We start from the raw sequence: 18,310 nt of genomic DNA on the forward strand, positions 1-18,310 counted from the left end.
TGTTTTGTGTAAGTAATCAGGTTAAAGTGTCAGAGAATTACAGCGGCCTCTCAAGGGCTTGTTGTTATAAAACTTCTCCAAGGCTTTTGTAATCAGGTGTGGGACTCATCCCTGTAGAAAAATCTCTGTAAGTGTGCAAACCACCCAGCTGAAAGGGAGGCAATTACAGCTGAGGCAGGGCATGGCTTTCACACTTGCTTTGGCTGTGTGATGTCCCAGGCTGTCCTGAATTTGGGTGGGTGCTTAAGCCTGGCAACAGTACTGGAAAGGTAACGTAGCAAACACCATACTTCAGGTCAGTATCTCACTGTAATTGAGGGGTCCATGTGCTTCTAGTTTAGACCTTACCAGTAGGAAATTTAGGACAAAAATGACTAAACTACTTAGCTTAATTGTATAGAAGCAGCTTGTAGTCCAGACTGAAGTTACCATTTTCTTTTCAAGCTCTGCAAATATGTTTGTATCAGAAATGTATAGATATAGTTTCTGAGACCTGTGTCAAGATTTGTCACTAGATTCTTTTGGGTCTACTTGAATTTTCTGAGTTCTCGTGTAAACAGCACTGTCCCTTGTGACCTGCCATGCAGGAATGCTGTGTAGTTCCATCTCGCATGCTTCCCTCGGGTCGCACAGGAGAATATGTTTCTGCCATTTGACTGTGATTTTTAATGCTGCTTCTGTGACTGTTCTTGTCATGCTGCACTTTGCAGGTTTGGGGCTTTTACCTTTTCAGTGTGTAGTGCTGAACTGCTTTGTGAGTGCTTTTGCACAAAGAGCTGGTTTGGAGGAATGTTTTGGAAGTAATCAATGGATTTGGGGGATCACTTGCAGCCTGTATTGAAGGTGCAAAAAGAAATTGAATAGTTGTTAGTGTGCAAGTAGTGGTTGATTCACACAGGAGCTTCTGAGCAAAAGGTTATTGTGTGAAATGAAAGTGAGGTGGTGCAGTACAGTTTCTTTCTTGTCTCTGTGATGCTGCTTTGAAACAAACCATCAGAAGCAGCAGAGGGGATACAGAGGGATGCTGGGGCTGAGAAGCAGTGAGTTCAAACTATGTTATGACAGGAGATAGGGTCCAGTAGAAGGACAAAAAAGATGCTCCAATTCTTCTTGGATATATGATGCCCAGTTTAAGAACAAAAATTCTTAATGTGCACCAAATGAGCAGCAGGTGTAATGTTAAAATTGGTTTGTGAAATACAGGCTGGTGCAAATTTCCAGGGGGTTTGTTTGTTTCTCTTCAATTGGTACTTGTGTGAAAAATGCTTTCCTGTAAGTCTAAACTAAATATTCATCTTGCATAATTTTTTGCAGGCCTTTTAGGTCCAACAGCCCTGTCAGTCAACACCTCAACTACTCCAAACACTCTGTTGAATGCCCTTAACAGCTCTGTGAGCCCTCTGCAGAGTCCAAGTTCAGGCACGCCCAGTCCCACACTGTGGGCAACATCTCTCGCTAACACAAACACCACAGGTCAGTGGAAGTTTAATGGGAATTAAATGAACTGTGCAACATCAACTTATTAGAATTGCAGTTGAAAAGTCGAGATTAATTAATTATTTGGAACTTTAATTCCTACACTTACCTTGGCACGGATGAATAAATATGCAAATTTAAGGTTATAACCTACTATATAACATGCTGTCAAAGGCAGTGTTTTCATCTGTTTTATGTAGAAAACAAAGTTAACCTACCCAAATAAAGCATTATGGTTTTGGCATGCAATTCTAATGGAAACTTTTTAGTAAAGTATCATAGCTACATAAAAATTTAGGTAAAATAGTGTAATGCCTGAGGAAGTTAAATGAGACACTTGAACAGAACATAACCAAACTTTATTACAGGTTTTTCTGCTATTCCACACCTAATGATACCATCTACTGCCCAAGCAACCTTAACCAGTATTCTGCTGTCTGGAGTGCCTAATTATGGTCAAAACACTCCATCTCCACCACCAGGCTTGACTCCTGTTGAAGTCCACGTTAATGGCATGCAATCAGAAAGTAAAAAAGGTTCACCTTCATTAAATGGTCATGTAAAGGTAAGTGATACTACACTAGAGAATCTGATTTCTTTGTCCTAGACCTCTGCTAAGAAAAGCTGAAATAGAAAACTAGCTATATTAGTAGATTTATAAAGCTTCTAAGTTTAAAAATACGCAACAGTGTTTTCAAATATGACTTAAAGATTGAGAAATAGAAGATCCAAACATACTCTTCTGCTGTACCAGGAATGAATTTCTCATTTTCCTGCAGAGACAGAAAGGGGAAATTGTTTCAGTATTTCCTTAAGCATAAAAATCACTTCAGTGATTTGTGGCAATCTTTTCAGGCCTCAAATATCAAGTATGCTGCACTGTCTGCCACATCGCTGGGAGAAAACGTGTTGAGCACAAACCACAGTGATGGAGTAAGACAAACAAGTGCTCATGGTGCCTCAGAACAAGTGGCTGCCAAGGCAAATAGTGAAGAAGGTGAGTTTTTGACACTGCATTCCTTTGTCTGGTAGTGTTTGTACAGTCTGTGTACAGTTCACGATACAAAAATATAACAATATTCTCTCCGAATTGGTTTTGCAACCATGTTTAGGGATAATATTGCTGGATGTCCCAGATTCATTGTCAAGGAAAGTAAATAGAGCCTGTAGTAACTGAGCTGTGCTGTTGATAGAAACACCTTAAATCAACATAAATGTACTTGCAACATTTTACTTATTCCCTAGGAGCAGAGGGAGATAACCTATGAGGATTTTAGTATTTTTTACAGCACCAAAACTAAACTCTGCTGGTTTAAATGATGTCTTTTTTGCTTTTTAACAAAAGGACATAATGTTACTGAGAAGGTTTTTTGCAGAAAATTGTGTAGCTCTAACCTAGATGACACTGGGAAACAATTTTTTGTGTTTTGCAGCAGCATTTCAGTTATGCTGCCCTTTAGAAGTGAAAGTACTTAACTGTCCCCATCATTCCTGGAGGGGGGAAAAACAGCTCCACTTCAACTTGAGCAAATACGTGTAAAGGCCTTGTTTCCCTTGTCAATACTGATCAAGGAGATAATCTCTTATTTAGGGCTGTGGTCATTTGAAATGCTGATTTGAATAAAAGGTACATTGCCAATTTAGGGTGATAAATATTTCTAAGAACATGTTATAAAGATATTTGAACATAAAGTGGGGGGAGCTCTTATTCCTGCAGAAGTTACCTGAGCACCTGGCTAAGTCTATTAAAACTGGGTATAAAATCAAATTTCTTCAGAATACTTAGTCACTTCGAATTGTCAGTCTTCACATTGGTTATTAATAAATATTACTTATAATATTTTAAGAAAGAAAATACTTAGTGTGACTACTGTATATGTGAATACTGACGCCTTTTTTGTGCATTTGAACTTGCACATCTTGACTGCTTAACCTTGACCTGAATACAGTCCTGTAATGAGGAAGAGGAGTGTTTCTCCCACAGCTCATTCCCCCAGAGAGCTCCCTGGAGCCCAGCAGGGTGGTTGTTGACGTCTCCTTTCTTGGCCTGGTAGGTTGCAATGATGCTTTTGTGGAGGTGGGCATGCCTCGGAGCCCGTCGCACTCAGCCAACACCAGTGACCTGAAGCAGATGATGAGCTCCTCCAAGCAGGCCTGTGCCAAGAGACAAACGGTGGAATTACTGCAAGGCACCAAAAACTCCCACTTACAGTAAGCTGAGTGTATAAACACAGATTAGGGGAACTTCCACAACATAAAATTATTTCACATGCTTTTATACACAGAATAGGTGGTTCAGTCATAAGATATTTAAAGAACTGATTTAATTTGGCCTTGATTTTCCATCACTTTAGGTGTTAATATAGCCCCCTGTTTGTCTGGTAACTGCAGACTTTGAATGCTTTTTGTTCATCCTATTTGACTGTGAGTTCAAAAATGTCTTTCCTCTTCCACAAAAGAATGGAGGATCCTTATCAGAGGAACTTTTATTACCTGTTGCTAAAGTATGTGCTTTTGCTTCTTTATTGATTGCTTAGAGAAGGATTTCTGACAGCTTTTTCCTTTTGTACCTGAGGCTATTTTCTTCTTAGGAAAGCTGTGCTCAGGGCATAGCAGCATGTGCTCAGACACTTGTCTCAGTGCTGATTTTGGTTGGGTTGTCTCTTTAATGACCCAGCAGTAGGAAAGGCTTGTTTGAGTCATAATACATCTTGGCAACTCAGGTTGTGTTCTTAATGCAGTGTTTTTGTCCAGGGTACTCATGTTCTCACTGTTTGTTTGGGAACTGTTTATCACCACTCTTTTGAGACACATATTTTCTTTTGCTTCATTTATTTACACTGTCAAGGCTATGATATGTATTTCATTCTGCTTTCACAGTTTAAAAATCTGAGGAATCCTGCTTACCAAATTTGGTTGTTTGTGTGTCTTGTTCTTTTTGTTGAGGACATAGTGCTCACAGTTTCCTTGGGGATAGTAGTTTACAGCTTCTAAACATGATGACTTTTTATTGTATTTGTGGGGTGCTCCTGTGGCAGGGAGGAATGATGAATTTGACTCCATGTTCTCAGAAGGTTAATTTATTATTTTAGGATACTATATTATACTAAAGAATGCTATACTATGAATGCTATATTAAAGAACACAAAAAGGATATTTACAGAAAGCTAAAAAGATAATAATGAAAACTCGTGACTCTTTCCAGAGTCCTGACACAGCTTGGCCGCAATTGGCCCATGAGTGAAAACAGCCCACACCAGAAACTAGTTAAACAATCACCTGTTGGTAAACAATCTCCAAACACATTCCAAAGAAGCAAAACACAGGAGAAGCAAATCAGATAATTATTGTTTTCCTTTTTCTCTCATGGTTCTCAGCTTCCCAGGAAAAAAATCCTGGGCAAAGGGATTTTTCCAGAAAATGAGAATGCCACACCTTTAAAATAAGAGTTTATACTGTTCTAGAGTAGCCCTAAAATGTGTCTGAGTTTGGGGGAAAAGCAATTGCACCAAGAGTTAATGTAGGCATGAAGGACTGCAGTTATTGAATCTGTGAAAGCAAGCAGAGCCTATGTCTGCTTTCTTAGTCCCTATTATGCAATCCCTTTTTATCTTACAACAATGAACCTGTTAGAACTGCTGGCCTGAGCAAGGCTAAACAGGAAATCACACTGTGTAGGATTGAATGCAATAACTCCAGATACCAGACAGCTCAAAACTGAATCTGTAAGCTCTACCTTGTATTTGGTAATACAGGAAGGATAAACACTTGTTTTCCTTCACTGACAGAAAAAGACACAGGAGATCTGGCATGTTTGGAAATATTGCTAAAAACACTGAGATCTCTGTGTACAGACACGTCTCAAACTTGGCTGCCGGGGTGCTCAGGGTGAAGCTGACTGGCAGGGCTGCACTGAGGTGGCCCAGCCCGAGGTGTCCCCACGCTGACAGTGTGTTTGTCCCGCAGCACCGCGGAGAGGCTGCTGGCCGAGGCCGAGCTGGGCGCCCCCGAGGGCCCCGTGGCTGACAAGAAGGCCCCGGGCAGCGAGCGCGCGGCCGAGCGGGCGGCAGCCGCCCAGCACAACTCCGAGAGAGCGCGCCTGGCCCCGCAGCCCTCCTTCGTCAACATGCAGGTGGGTCCCCTGGATGAGGCCAAGTGATAAGTGCAGAGTGAAGTTACCATAGAATGCAGAGGAGACTGGCCCTGGAGACTGAATTGTCATCAGTTCAGTAAAAGCATTCACAGCTGTTTCGCTGAGGAGTGGGTTGTCAATGAAAAGTCTTGAAAGCTGAAAAGCTCTTCTTTTCTGTAAGAAAAATTTAAGTACAGAAAATTGTGTGACTGTATTTGTCTCCACAAGCATCATTTGCCTGTTAGAAATCTTACATTGTTGTTTGGAGAACATTATAGCTACAAAATACATATTGCAGCTTTTCATGTGCAGTGACAGCTCAGTTAATTACAGCCTACAAATATAAACTACTGCCATGTTACTGCAAATCTCCCCAAAGAGGGAGGAGACCCCTTTGTTTTTCAGGAAGCAGTAACAGGGTTATTTTCAGACTAGATCTGTTGAAAGAGAGCACAACCAGACTGTATGGAGTAGTGGAACAAGAGGCAGACTAGTGTTTTGCAGCCCTTTTCTTCAGTTATTCCTCTAGTTACTTTCAGTAGAGAATGCAGTACTTCAGGCTAATACAGCATTTTTGTAATTTTGTGTTTAGATTTCCCAATTTGTAATTCAACAAAGTGTAGATTGTTTCATCAGGGGTATTTAAACTTCACATCTTCCATGGACATAGGTAGAATGCAAGCAAAAGTTCTTTATATTCTCTCAAAACCTACATTCTTTTCCTTTCACAAGATGAGTGCATGGAGGAGAACCTAACCTGGAAGATTATTGAAAATAACTGTGGTGCCCAGATTTGCAAAGATATATTATCTTTTTTGTACTGCTACAGAAGGTTGTAAATGCTAAGAACAGATAGTTAAGGATGAGAAACTATGCTTGAAAGATGACTTATTAAAAAAAAATTGAAGAAAAAATTCTTCCTTAGGAGTTTGTAAATACTGCTGCAGCCTCACTCATATCGAAATCAAATAGTTGTTAAAAATCTGTGTTTGAGTGAATACTTTAACTAACTAAGGCTCTAACTCAGCTACCGTGAAATTATTGTGCAGTATTTCAGGTTTCTTCTAGGTATATTCATTGGCCACTTTGAAAACATTTGTTTTCACAGAGAAGTACGGGAGTGACGTTTAGTTAGAATTGCAATTAAATTATCTTCTGTATGTTTAATTTTTAGGCATTTGACTATGAACAGAAGAAACTACTAGCAACCAAAGGTATGTGGATGAACAGTGACTTCTGAAAAGTTTGTTAGCATGTGGATGAAATGATTTCCTGAAATTTCAGTTTTGTAATCTGATTTTAAATAAAATCTGAAAGTGGTAGTGAAACATTTGTATATTAGCTTTATGTTCCAAAAAAATTCTTAATACCAACCTAGTATAAAATGTGATATAAGCAGCTTGCAGATGGGATGTGTAAGTACATCCATGTGCAAGTGATCAATATGGTTTTTAGAGAGCCTATTTCTCTAGCACTTCACTTTATTTGGATGCAAGTTAAACTTTAAGGTGTTTGCCGTATCATCTAAATGGCCTCTTATTTCAGGGATAAATTAAGTTGTAGAATTGGTAAGGGACTTAACCATATTTTTGACCTTGTTATAAAATAAACCAAATTACCTGTTCACCAAAAGAAAAACAGAAGGTCCTCTCTTTGAAACAGATGTGATTTTTTTTTTTTTAGCTTCCATGCAGCCCTGTGGGATTTAACTATCTTCTGGCAGAGTAGATAGCTTGAATCCTACCCTTCCTTAAAGCAATGTAGCAAGTGGAGGTGTTCAGGGTTTGCTGTTTGCTGGGCTCAGGCTGTTAGCAAACATCACTTCAGTATTATCTTCTCAGTACCCTGACTAAGGCTGAGATTTACTGATTTGTCTCTATTTTCAGCTATGTTAAAGAAGCCAGTTGTAACAGAAGTGAGAACTCCAACAAATACTTGGAGTGGTTTGGGGTTCTCTAAATCAATGCCTGCAGAAACGATCAAGGAACTAAGAAGAGCAAATCATGTATCATACAAGCCTTCCATGACAACCACATATGAGGTATATAAAAGTATACTGTAATGAAAGTTTACTTTTAGTGAATGATACAGTTGTTTCTCTTGAGAAATGTCTAACTTCTGTGAAAACAAAGCCTTGCAGATAGATGTTGTAAATATTTTTTTATGGTGAAAAATATTTCTTACACAAATATTAAGGCATATGGAATACATTCAGCCCAACACACCAAGTTATATCTGTTTCATAGATAAGTCATAGAGCATAGATGTCTGCTTCTTAAAATATATTTGTTTAAAGGAGCTTTGAACAACTTACGGGACCAAACATCTCAGTAGTTGCAAACCAGCAGCAAGGAATTTTTAACCTAATGAGAACAGAGTATATATGACAGATAAACTGTATCATGTGTACCACTGCATGGTGGAGGAGAACAGCAGAACCAGCAGCTCATCTTTCCTTCTGTGGACAGAACTGGAACAGCTGTCTCTACTTGCACTATTCAGTGGGCTCACAGAGTCCCAGCATGGGAATCTTGCAGGGAATTTGTTCCTTTCTTCTCAAAGGCATGCTGAAGTTGTTTTTTACTGTGCTTTCTTGCTGTAATCCTTTCCATCTTCCATGAAGACACCTTTTTCACTCCTGCTTGTATGCTCCTTGAAGAAGGGGACTTCATAGTTCTCTAGGATGTACCTGTCTGTTAATACAAAAGAAATATGCAGCTGGGATAAAAATGTGCCTTGGTGTTCTCCACTTGGCATATCAACTTCCTGAGCCATTCAGCTACATGTAGTAGGCTTGGCTACACGAGATGCAGTAGTAACTAGGGGAAAGAAAAAACTGCATCCAAAATCTGCAGTTTTCTTTTGCATTCTTTCCTGTCTTGGTTGAGCTGGGGTGGGGTTTTCCCCAAGGCCTTGATGTCTAAAATCTCTAGATAGGTCTGTGATTCTAACCAAGAAGAGCGTTTCTTCAGGGCTGCCAGTTTTACTAAATAATGTAAAAGATTGCCTCCTAAGTGATGTTTTTCAACTGCAATTTGATACTAGTGTATAGAATTAAATTGTTCATTTCCATAGTTATTAGCTCATGTAAGTATGTGATATCTACAAGGCTGATTTCTTTTGGGTATGTTCCCATGGAATACTGCTGCCTTGTATTGCTACATTCTGACTCACAGTGATGAGAGTTGATAATAAGTATTTCACAGGTATGTGAAAATCTATTTAGAAAGACCCCAGACAAAACAACTACAAATTTACACGGCATTGCAGAATTGTTGTTGTAGTATGGTGTGCAAAACTGTTGTCAAGTAGTGTGTACTTGATCCACTTATCTTCAGATAAATGTTCTGTTATGTTCTCTTCCCTGTAGTCAATAGACTGCTTTGTCTAGAATTTGTGTGGGAATTTGATACCATGGAATGTTTTGGAAACAAACTTGGAAATACCGAGCAATTTATTTTGAATCATGTCCTTTAAATAACTTCTGCTTAAAAACTGTAAGCTGCACATGTTTTAGGCACACCTGCTGTTTTTGTGTCCGGTTTGCAATTATTTGCCTATTGATCAACTGCCAGAAGAATGTTTGGGAGCGTTAAAAGCTGCTTTTCAAGCAAGCTGCTTCAAAGAAAACATCTGAGTCACAATGAAAGCTCTGTTTTCAGCCCGAATTTTCTGTCTGTGGTTTGCAGGGCTCATCCATGTCTCTGTCCCGGTCCAGCAGTCGGGAGCACCTGGGCAGTGGCAGTGAATCTGATAACTGGAGAGACCGGAACGGCCTTGGACCCTCTGCTCACGACTTTGTCTCCTCAATTGGCAGCCCCAAAAGGAAACAAAACAAATCAGGTTAATAAGCTCTTATTATCTGCTTAAAAGAAAATAATCATTTCGATACCAGTATTTATTTTGAAATGAATGTGCCCTGACTTCACGAGGGATTTAAATTACTGACACCTTGTAATTACTTTTTTTACAAATTGAGAAGTGTGAGCTTGTATTGCAGTAGGACACGAAATGAATGACACACACAAGCTGAAATGTTTAAGGTAAAAAGAGGGTAGTTTATTTTCAAATTCTAATATTTATAGACTTTTGAAAGTGACTATGGATTGGAGGATGAAATTGCTACTTCTCAAGCCACACTGGTCAAACTAATAGTCTATCAATTTTTTCTTCTTCTAGAAAGAAATGTAAAACAATTATTATTATTTACATTAAAAATGTGTGAAAAACTCCATTATAAAAATGTAAACATCAGAAAGCTTAGAAGAACTTAGAAAAACAAAGCAAGAAGCTTGTATAACATGATAATCCAAATAATGGTCCGAAAGGAAAGCTTTTAAGGATATTTGTTAAATGCCAGGCATCCTTGCTGAAAACTCTTTGCTGTCATGGAGTGGGTTTTTCAAGATGTACCAAAAGCAGATCTGTAAAAAGGCTTATTTCTAGACCACTCTCATTCTGCTCTGTTGCCAATGCAACAGCAGCCAGGGCTTTGGGCTGTTTGCTCACTAGTGAAGTTATAAGCCATGCTGAAACTGGATTTTAAAGCATGAGTCTCCTCATGGGGATAAAATTTACAAGAACACTGTGTAGTGACAGGACAAGGGGGAGTGGCTACAAAGAGAGTAGGTTTAGCCCAGATATTATGAAAAAATTTTCCCTATGAGGGTGCTGAGGGTCTGGCACAGGTTGCCAAGAGAAGCTGTGGCTGCCCCTGCATCCCTTGGAAGAGTCCAAGGCCAGGCTGGATGGGGCTTGGATCAGCCTGGGATAGTGGAAGATGTCCCTGCCTATGGCTGTGGGTTGAAATGAGATGGTCTTTCAGGTCCCTTCCAATCCAGGCAATTCTATGAAAAGAAGCTTGTCCATGTGTTTGGCATGGGCAAACATAATTTTAAATACTGGTTTCTGTGGATACAGGCTCTATGTTTTGCAATGGCTTTTTAAACATTGTTGCAAGTTTAAATAATTGAAATTTTACTTTAGTTGAACTCTTAGAAACTTTATTTTTTAATAGGTTAATAGATGCCTTTCTGAAAAAGTGAGAACTGGAGACAGAGAATTCTAAGTCCATACTACCTCTCTGCTTTATGGGGAAATAAGGACTATGGCTGTTTATACTTTTTGTTGTTGCTTTTTCTTTTAAAAGTGGATAAACCTAAATCCCAAACTCAAAGTACATACATAATAAAATTTGGACATGGTAAGAAAGGATAGCTCCAATTAGAAAAATATTCACGGTTTTAAAAAGCACATTAGTTGAGCTGTGAATGGCTGCACATCGTGTTCTAAGTACTTGAAGAGCTAAAGAGATGACAAGTTTATTTGAAATCAATCTATTGATGTTTTCAACCTAATTGGACAAAAATGGAAGTTCTAGTTTAATTAAAATAATTAAGGATTAAAAATGTGTTTACATGTGTGTTAGAAGAAAATTAGAAACACAAATACATTGGCAGTGAAGGACAGTGTTCTGTGGCAGCTGTACCTTTCCCAGAAAATAAAATGTATGGATAAAGGGTAAAAGTGATTAATTGGATGGACAAAAGTACGTCTATAGAAAACAAACACCAGAACTTAATTAACAAAAAAATTGCTTTATGTTGTTCATTCTCTCAGACCACTGGGAAGCTTTTTTTTTTTTTAAATGAAAAATAAAGATCTAAATACTTAGTAACTATAATGATCTAGCTGAATACAGTGTTGGTGCAAAGCCACGCTCTTCTGTGATGTGTCTGAAAAGTGCACTTGTTCCCTTCCAGCTGAACACTATCTCAGTAGCAGTAACTACATGGACTGCATTTCCTCGCTGACAGGAAGCAATGGCTGTAGCCTCAACAGTTTGTTCAAGGGATCTGATCTGCCTGAGCTCTTCAGCAAGCTTGGTTTGGGCAAATACACAGATGTATTCCAGCAGCAAGAGGTTGGTGTTCCTTTGACAGGCAGCTTTGTGTTGGTAGGATGTTTTCCAGCACCAGTTGTGCTGCCTCTTCACCAAAAGCCACTTAGAACTCACTTTGTGACAGGGTTTTCCTGAGCTGTTCTTTCAAAGCTGGGTCATAGATCTTACAATTGTGGTAAATACTCAAAACCTCAAGACTCATAAATAAGACTAACTGATTTTCTCTGCTTTTCCTGAACTGGTTACTTTTAAATTTCTCCTTTTCTGTCACAAGTGTAGCAAATTGAGCAACTAACTATGTGAAGCAGCCATTGAAAAGCCATGATTGCTGCCTACATGAGTAACTGTAAAATGGAGCAGGGGGAAAAAATGAGATTGTTCTGAACCACGTTTATTACTTAATACTTTTGTGGAAAGACTTGTTTTGCATAGTTTTCTTATTTTTTTAATTCTAGATTGATCTGCAGACATTCCTCACTCTTACTGATCAAGATTTGAAAGAGCTGGGAATTACCACTTTTGGTGCCAGAAGAAAAATGCTGCTTGCAATCTCAGGTAAAAAACTCAGAATGCCATGTATTGATTTTAAGCACTGTTTGTATTCTTCTCACTCAAACTGTGTATTTGCAGCCAACAAAGAGTGGAAAGAGTGAAAAGTATGCTTGGAGTCTATAGAGGTAATATTAACTTGCCCCTCACCAGAGGTGCTTAAACCCAGGCTTTATAAAGCTTTTCCCTTACCTAATACCAGCTCACTTGCAAGAGTCCTGTAAAGCTGCAGCTTGGTAGAAAGTTCATCTCACATTGTGAAGTTTAATGCCCCAAAATTGTGGGTCCAGGAATTTCTGAGATTACAGGCACTGCAGGACCTGAACAGCACTACTTACCAGTCACAACTGGCATTTTCAACCTCTTGGTTCCCTGTCCTCCATTTTATTGATTAGCAGAGCAGTCATCCTACTGGGAAAAAGTGCCTACTTGCAGGGGGCTTTTGGGGTTTTTTTGTTTTGTTTTTTGATTTGCAAAGGTACTTAGTTCAGTAGCAGTCTTGAAAATCTGTGTAATCTCTCAGCAATTTGTATCTAGCACAGAATTTGTTTACAAGAACAGGAAAGAGGGGAAAAGAAAAATCTTTTAGATGAGCTATTACTAACACAAGATTAGGGTTCATGTTTAAATGAGAGCTGAGCAGCTGTTTTTTTCTGAAAGTCCTTGTTAAAATACTGCTTCAGTTTTATGTTAGAAGTAAAGAATTGTGCATTGAGAAATTATCAAGTTGGTAACAAGCATTTCTGTCAGTCTCAGTCTACACTGCATGGTTGGGCTTCCAGGAAGATTGCAGTGTTTGAGTATTGTAAGAGAAACTTTTTAAAGTTTCAGCTATGTCAATCTGATTTAAATCAATATTGCAAAAAATTATCAGTGCCAAATAAGAATTGTCCCAGGTAGAGCCTCTGAGTCTCAACCTGATGCTCTTAATTATCCTGTTGGACTGTTTGTTAATTGGACTACCTCACAGATATTTTTAGTGCATACCCTATCTGCCTGAAATACTTTGTTCATTCAAACAGAAGTGCATTTGGTTGACAGAAAGCATTAAAATGGATTTCTGTGGGTGTGCTTGCCCCCTCCAGAACTGAACAAAAACCGAAGAAAGCTCTTTGACCCATCCAACATCCGTGCCTCGTTCCTGGAAGGTGGAGCCAGTGGGAGACTGCCGCGCCAGTATCACTCGGACATTGCCAGCGTCAGCGGGCGCTGGTAGCAGGAGGCTGGGCTCAGAAAGCAGCTGCAAAGATGGACATGGCAATCCTGTGGACAGCCTTCACTGCACACCACCCTCTGCACTTTGGGAGTTTGGGTGTCAAGGACCAAAGCAAAGTTGTGTCTGCACAATCCTGTGCCAAAAAATCAGAGAGAACACATTTTGTCAGTTGTCTTTCGAAACACCAAATGTGGGTTACGTTTTACTCATGTAGATTGGACAGAATTTGCAATAATAATAATATAGGGTTCTTTGTTTAGTATTTTATTACCTATAACTATAATGTATGCACTGAATTTTGTACTTTGTTGAATGAAGGAAGAATGAAGAGCTGGGATGCCAGAGAGCATAGATTTGGCTTTATCAAGATGGATTTTTCTGGTACTGCTTAAAATAATTATTGAGGTCTTTCTGCACTTTACATGTTCTGATTTCTTGTCCTGTGGAAATTTATTTCTCTTTCATTTCCATATCAATTTTTATATTGGCACTAATCAAATTTTTTCAGGTGTTCCTACATTGTCACATCTCACTATAATGGTACTAGAAACTGGTTCTTATGCAGAGTTTTGTTTTTCCTCTCTGTCTCCCAGGTAGTTAGTTATCTGAAGAGATTGTTCCAAAATCAAGTCACTTGGTAGTGGACCAGTCCTATTATGCTCTTATAAAGCAGTCTACTACTGCCTGCAATAATACTCACTGTAACAAATGCAATGAAAGACCAAAATGGACCTTGCAATATTAACCCTTTTCAGTCAACATATTTAACTGCTGCCTTTATGCTAAAACTGTTTTTAATGGTTGTCTCAAAGCAAAGGGCTATTTTTAGTACCCTGCCACTAAAGGACACTTATTTATATCAGACTTTTATTTTTAGATTCTATACACCTACAATACGTAACAGATTAAACTGATCTACTGCAGATTTATGGTAGAGACCAAAAGGCATTCATCAAACTAGAGCTCTGGGCTGTCAGTTTGATTAAACAGACAACTAATCTAATTTGACAAGACAGCACTGTTGCCATTTAATAAATGACACATATTACTTACATGACTATGCATGCAGCAATGATGTGACCTACATAAAATAGGTGTAATAGCATCTGTTTTGTTCGATCTAGATTTGTAATTGTCAGCTGCAGAAGTGTTTGAAACTCTGGAGATGAACTATTTCTGAAACAAGTTATGTTCAACAGAAAGAGTCCATGTTATAAGTGGCTAGAGCTAAATTTTGCATTCTTATACTGTGAAAGTCCGAAAGATTTGGCAATGTTATTCCTCTGTCTTTACAGGTGTTGTGTTATGGGTTTATGAAGGGTTTCAATGTAATGAAGGAATCCATTAAGTGCCTCTTTTTGCAATGCTATGTGTAGTTTCCAAGCATTAATTGAAAAGCATTCCCATGAGAAATATTGTGAATTACCTTACCTCTACTGTAATGTATTATTTATGTTCAGTGTACAAGCCTTTTGAGATGGACATAAACCACTGTGCTCTTAACAGAAGGCATTAGAATAACATTTACAGTAGTTGGGGTTTACGTAAAAATGGGTGAGAGGAGTTCTGACACTTTCCATGGGTAATTCTTTCTTTTAAGGTGAGAATGCAAAATGATCTATGGCAAAAATTGCACACACAAAGGGAATTTCAAGAGACTATTATTTGAGGGCATAGATGATTAAGCAATAATATAAAGTCTTGTGGTTAGCTAAAAATTGCTGCTCAGTGCTCATTTCAGCCATATCTACTTAATGGTGTATACCTGGGTGACTTCCCCTGTAGATCAAGTAGCAGCTTTGGTTTTCAAATGGCACTGCAGACGTGACTGGCTAAAGCTGTATCTGGTACTCACACAGTTGTTCACAGCAGCTTCCTCTGCTCAATGCCAAGAGTCAATATCCACATGTCTAGGAGAGATTTATGTGTGTGTGTGTGTGTTGCACAGGCAAGAGCAACTTCATGGAAACCCTCTTGGAAGCCACCTCTTCTCATTCTAAAGCTATTTACACTTGTGCTTGCTTCTAAGCATGCAGATAGTTCCATTCACACAGACTATTTATGTGCTTACAGATAAGCTGTTGTTTAAATGTTTGCATTTGCAAGCCCAGCGCTTGCAAATCAAATTGTATTCAGACTCCTTATTTCATCAAATGTTTTTAATGAACTAAATATTCAGCAGCACTTTCTACAGAATTTTCTGCAACCCCTTCTTACTTTTTTTGCCTAAATTTAAAAGCATCCAGAAGCTTTGCACTCAAATTTTTAGCCTTTTGTAGGTACGTGCTATCCATCCAGATGGTACTATACTCAGAAACTGATTTTTTTACAGTATTAAGTTGATGTGGTCTTTTGCTGAGCAGCTTGTTTAATCTACACCAAAGTGAAGAATTTCCCATGAACAACATTATTTTTCAGTAGGGCTTCACATTAAAAAAAAAAAAAAAAAACCACACTGGAAGTAAATTCTCACTTACTTTGATTCCACAAAGGGAATATAACAGTACAGTGTATCGTATCGTTAGTGTTACATTATGCACAAATATTTGACTTTCTACATAAAATGTTAGTTTTAAATCTGTGCCTTAACAGTGACCAGTTATCTGTAAATATAGAGCAGATACAGATTGTATTTTTGTGGGTTGTGTCCTTTTAGTGATTTTTTTAAGAAAATGAAAGTTGAAATTAAAACATTAAAAATGGAGATTTTCAAAACTAATCAGTGTTGCATAAAATAAATTTATATAACTCCCTTGTATTCTGATTGGTTCATGAAATATTTTTATATAGACCCAGTTCCAGGGATGCTTGCTTGTTAATAAAATATAAAAAGCACTATTTGACATAATGGCAACATGTTTCTTTCACATGTTAATGCTTTATGTGTTTTACTGTTCATTTTGTATCACATACAGTGTCTTTGTCTGGATTTTAAATGAGAATGCTGTTTTGGGGTGCCTTTTCTTAATCCAAGAGGAGTTAAATTATGACAGGTTCAATTCAGAGCAGGTTTTAGTGGTTTGGCTCATGAATTCTCTCTTTCCTTTGGTCCTCCCGCTTTGACTCTTGTGGTCAGGTTAGCAGAGAATTGTGTGTTTTCACAGTGGTCATTGTACTGGCAAGTCCAGTAAGTGGTGGGGAGGGGAAAGGGAATTATTTCTGCAGGCTGCTGGGACATGACCAGTCAGGCTGGCCAGAGGCACTGAGGTGACATGCACACAACAGGCACAGTCAGTCCTCTTGTTTGCTCCACAGCTGCTGGTACAGGTTCAGTACTGGGTGTGGTGCTGAGCACCAATTTACCAGGCTTTGACATAAATTACATGGAAATTTACAGGCAGATGGGCTTGCAATTTGCACCGTGTTTCTGTTGTCTGACCTATAGAGATCTACAAGGGTCTGAAGCAAGGTTGTTTCCTTTGTGGACCATTTATTTGGGCATATTGCTTCCAACAGCTTTAGTCAGTAGAGTGTAAAGCTGGTGTGGGACAGAGAAGGAGGTGATGGAGCATTAGAGCTTGTTGGCTGCTCTCCTTATGGTGCAAGCAGTGTTACCAGCAGCTGGCATGGCACAGCATCAACAGGATTGCTTCTTGAACAAACTGGGCATGTCTCTCTCTGCTGTCAATCAGTGGAACAAAACTGGTGATTTTCAGTCTGAACAAAAAGTTGCATTCTAAGAATTGTTGCCAATACACAAGAGAAAATAGATGGAGTCTCCAAACTCTGTAAAGATTTAAAATGAGGCATCTCTCTTTGCTGTTGAATCCCACTCCAATCTAACAGTTGCTGGAGGAATCTTGTTTTTCCAAATCCCAGAAAACACAGTTACACCACTTTTATGAGTGCTGTTGTTAGCTGGTCACTACAGGTGTGATGGGCAGGGGTATTCAAAAGCTTGTGCTCACACTGTAAATAAGCCCAGGAGTATTTGATTCCAGGCAAGTCTGGATACAGTTGGAGCTACATTTTATCCTTGAAGAACCAGCTTCCTTTCCATCACTGATCCTGGAGCAGAAGGAAGGTTTGCTTTTATCTGGAGTTGCTGCAAAATTTTTGAGGGTGTCAGAAGATGTATAAACTGGGGAACTTGTAGAAAAAATTGCAATATGAATGGTTGGTGTCTGTTATGTTGATGACAGCTGCTTTGAAAATGGTGAGCTGTAAGGATGTTTAAGCAGGTGGAGGGGTGGTATTTTAGCATGGTTAAAGATAAAAGAGCTCTTATTTTGAATTAGGTGTAGTTGTGAGTGAGGACTATCTTGTAATCTGAAAAGCACACAATAAACTTGTGCTTTGGTATAAAATTCCCTTCTTTTTATTTGGGTTAAGATAGCATCTGGAGCAGAAGTAACAAGCATCCAGAAATTATAGAAAGCTTTTTGTAGATTATATATCTTGTATTAAGGAAAATTTGAGTTTTATCTTTGTTTCCTGTGCTGCAGATGTACTTTTTTATAGTGTTTATAATTTTAATATTTTACATGCTTTCATGAGTTAGTAAAGCAGACTTTAATTTTTAAAGTAGTAGAACAGTCATACTTGCCAATTTTGAATACTGACACAGCTATTAGGAGTGGTTAAATGTTAATAAAGATTTTTTTTCCTCTTACTTTGAAGAAAAGGTACTGTTAAAGAAACAGACTCAAACAATGTAGAAAGTTTTTGCATTACAGCATCATCTGGTGTCAAATTTCCCTGCTCTCTTAAGGAGTAAGATTTGGGGAATATTTTCTCTGAGAAATGCAGAATGATTCCAGATGTTGATGAAAATATGAAGAAAGATGAATACATTGTGATGGAAATTCCCAAGTTTGTGCCAAAACTGTGTTGCAACTTCATGGAAACTAACAGATGGAAAAAGCAAAACATAATATGAGAAAAAAAAAAAAAAAACAAACCTAAAATAATTATCTAATGAAGCAAAAAATTTGTCACTTCTAACAATGGGTGATTAATGTTTTAGGAAATAATGTTGCTACTAATTTAATAACCCCAGGAGCATAAACTGATATGGATGTTGCTACACTTCTTT

General features: G+C 38.4%; 1 protein-coding gene across 1 annotated transcript in view; it reads left to right on the top strand.

Moving 5' to 3' along the window:
• The window catches only part of BICC1 (BicC family RNA binding protein 1), an 89,791-nt gene extending 73,668 nt beyond the window's left edge, over positions 1-16,123 (top strand). Inside the window, exons 11-21 of the mRNA XM_059476703.1 lie at positions 1,315-1,473; positions 1,845-2,041; positions 2,332-2,473; positions 3,531-3,687; positions 5,443-5,608; positions 6,783-6,822; positions 7,495-7,649; positions 9,298-9,451; positions 11,371-11,531; positions 11,966-12,065; positions 13,145-16,123. Of these exons, the coding sequence (XP_059332686.1) occupies positions 1,315-1,473; positions 1,845-2,041; positions 2,332-2,473; positions 3,531-3,687; positions 5,443-5,608; positions 6,783-6,822; positions 7,495-7,649; positions 9,298-9,451; positions 11,371-11,531; positions 11,966-12,065; positions 13,145-13,275 (1,562 nt within the window). The 3' untranslated portion in view covers positions 13,276-16,123. The remainder of the gene's footprint in view (positions 1-1,314; positions 1,474-1,844; positions 2,042-2,331; positions 2,474-3,530; positions 3,688-5,442; positions 5,609-6,782; positions 6,823-7,494; positions 7,650-9,297; positions 9,452-11,370; positions 11,532-11,965; positions 12,066-13,144) is intronic.
• The last annotated feature ends 2,187 nt before the right edge of the window (positions 16,124-18,310 follow it).

This window comes from Ammospiza nelsoni, chromosome 8, assembly GCF_027579445.1.
Source record: "Ammospiza nelsoni isolate bAmmNel1 chromosome 8, bAmmNel1.pri, whole genome shotgun sequence".
In the NCBI taxonomy this organism is placed as follows: Eukaryota; Metazoa; Chordata; class Aves; order Passeriformes; family Passerellidae; genus Ammospiza; species Ammospiza nelsoni.